Genomic DNA, 1,800 nt, shown 5'->3' on the forward strand with positions numbered 1-1,800 from the left:
TGGATTGCCATTTGCTTGGAAAACCTTGATACCTCTTTAAGGAATAGGAAGAGAAAATGTTGGGCCAAGAAACCCCACCCCCCACTAAACGTTCTCTTAAATTCAGTGCAGATTTGCCTTCCCCGCAAAATGGTCCCTCTAAAAATATCAGCCCTGTTAAAAGCTTGAACCCTTACCAAAACAATTGGACCATAAAAGGTCGCGTAACAAATAAGAGGGAAGATGCATAAATATAACACGCCAAAATGCAATGGCCAGGTTTTTAGTTTCGATATTATAGACGAAGAGGGTTGTGAAATTAGAATCACTTCCTTTGACAAAATTGCAGATTTGCACTATCATCGAATTGAACAAGGAGCTTCATATGTTATGTCCAAAGGTACAATGAAAGATGCAAACAAGGTATACAATAAGCTTAACAGCCACCTTGAGATTATCTTGACTAAAACTTCAGTTTTGAAGTGCTCTACCCCTGATGCTATTGAGCTTGAAAAAAAAACATGCTTCAAGCCTATTAATGAACTTCTCACCACTACCAACAATACTTTGGGTGATGTTATTGGTGTTGTTGTCAATGTCAGAGAGATCTCTATGATTCGTAGAAAGGATGGCTCTACTATAAACAAGAGAATAGTAAAAATAAATGATATGTCAACTTTGACAATAGATGTTAACCTTTGGGGCCCGCCATCAGAACAACTAGGTAGTGACTTGAAGAATATGCATACATCTGGAACATTTGTCATCCTTGCTGTTCAAAATGCAAGGGTTGGTTATTTCAATGGAAAATCATAAATGTTTCAGCATCTACAACCTTTGAAATTAACCCTTCTATTCCTGAAGCAGACCCACTCTGTTTAAGAGGCACTGTCCAACAATGCCTTGATCTACACCCTTCAGCTGTCCATTGCAAAAATAACCAGTATTAAAGAATGTCAATTGCATCCATCCTACAACGTCTTAACATTATGCCAGAAACCATTGAGACTACTATTACAGCTGTCTTGTGCTTCATAAAGGAAGACCAGTTTTACTATATAGCTTGCCCATTGCAATTCAATGGAAAAGAATGTAAAAAGAAATGTAGTAAATTAGCCAATAATTTGTGGTGCTGCCCTAGGTGTCAAACACAATTCCCTGACTGTAACTACAAATACCTCTTGTAGATGAAACTGCAAGATCATACAGGCACTATTTGGGCTAATGCATTTGACGAGGTTGGCACAGAACTCTTATCTCTGTCTGCAAAGGAACTATACATGTTACAATATGACTTGACAATAGAAAAAACACCTCGCAACATACTTAAGAAAGCTATGTTCAAACACTATAGCTTTACAGCTTTGGTGTCTACTGACACATACAAATCTGAGCGCAAAATCAAAGTCACAATCAACAAGGTGCAAAGACTCAATTTCAAAGCTGATTTCACCTGCCTACTTGTAGAGATTGCCCGAATGCGTGCAGCTGCATGACTCTATAATGTCGGGGACCAAAAAATAGAACTTCTCTTTGTCTACGTACACTATATAAATCTCATTTTTTTTTGGCATTTAGAAACAATTTTAGAATGTTTTGTTTGGCCACAGTTGCTTGCAGTTATTTCAAACATTGAACCATTACATATAACCACATATTACTATTTTGTTGTTTTGCATTTTGAGATGGCTTGTTCAATCCTTTAACTAATATGTTTTTCTACCAATGAAGGCTGCAAATTGTTGTGTCTCCTTTTATTCATAAAAGCACTACAAACATATGACACCTTTATATTTCAGCATTTTCTATGCATAAACACAT

General features: G+C 36.8%; 1 protein-coding gene across 1 annotated transcript; it reads left to right on the forward strand.

Annotated features, from left to right (window-relative positions):
• The first annotated feature begins 222 nt into the window (after positions 1 to 222).
• Positions 223 to 1,475, forward strand: LOC131876006 (replication protein A 70 kDa DNA-binding subunit E-like). The gene is made up of 2 exons (XM_059220759.1): positions 223 to 768; positions 1,167 to 1,475. Exons 1-2 carry the CDS (start codon positions 223 to 225, stop codon positions 1,473 to 1,475), a joined length of 855 nt encoding a protein of 284 aa, XP_059076742.1.
• Positions 1,476 to 1,800: the final 325 nt, after the last annotated feature.

This window comes from Cryptomeria japonica, chromosome 5 (assembly GCF_030272615.1).
Source record: "Cryptomeria japonica chromosome 5, Sugi_1.0, whole genome shotgun sequence".
Lineage (NCBI taxonomy): Eukaryota > Viridiplantae > Streptophyta > Pinopsida > Cupressales > Cupressaceae > Cryptomeria > Cryptomeria japonica.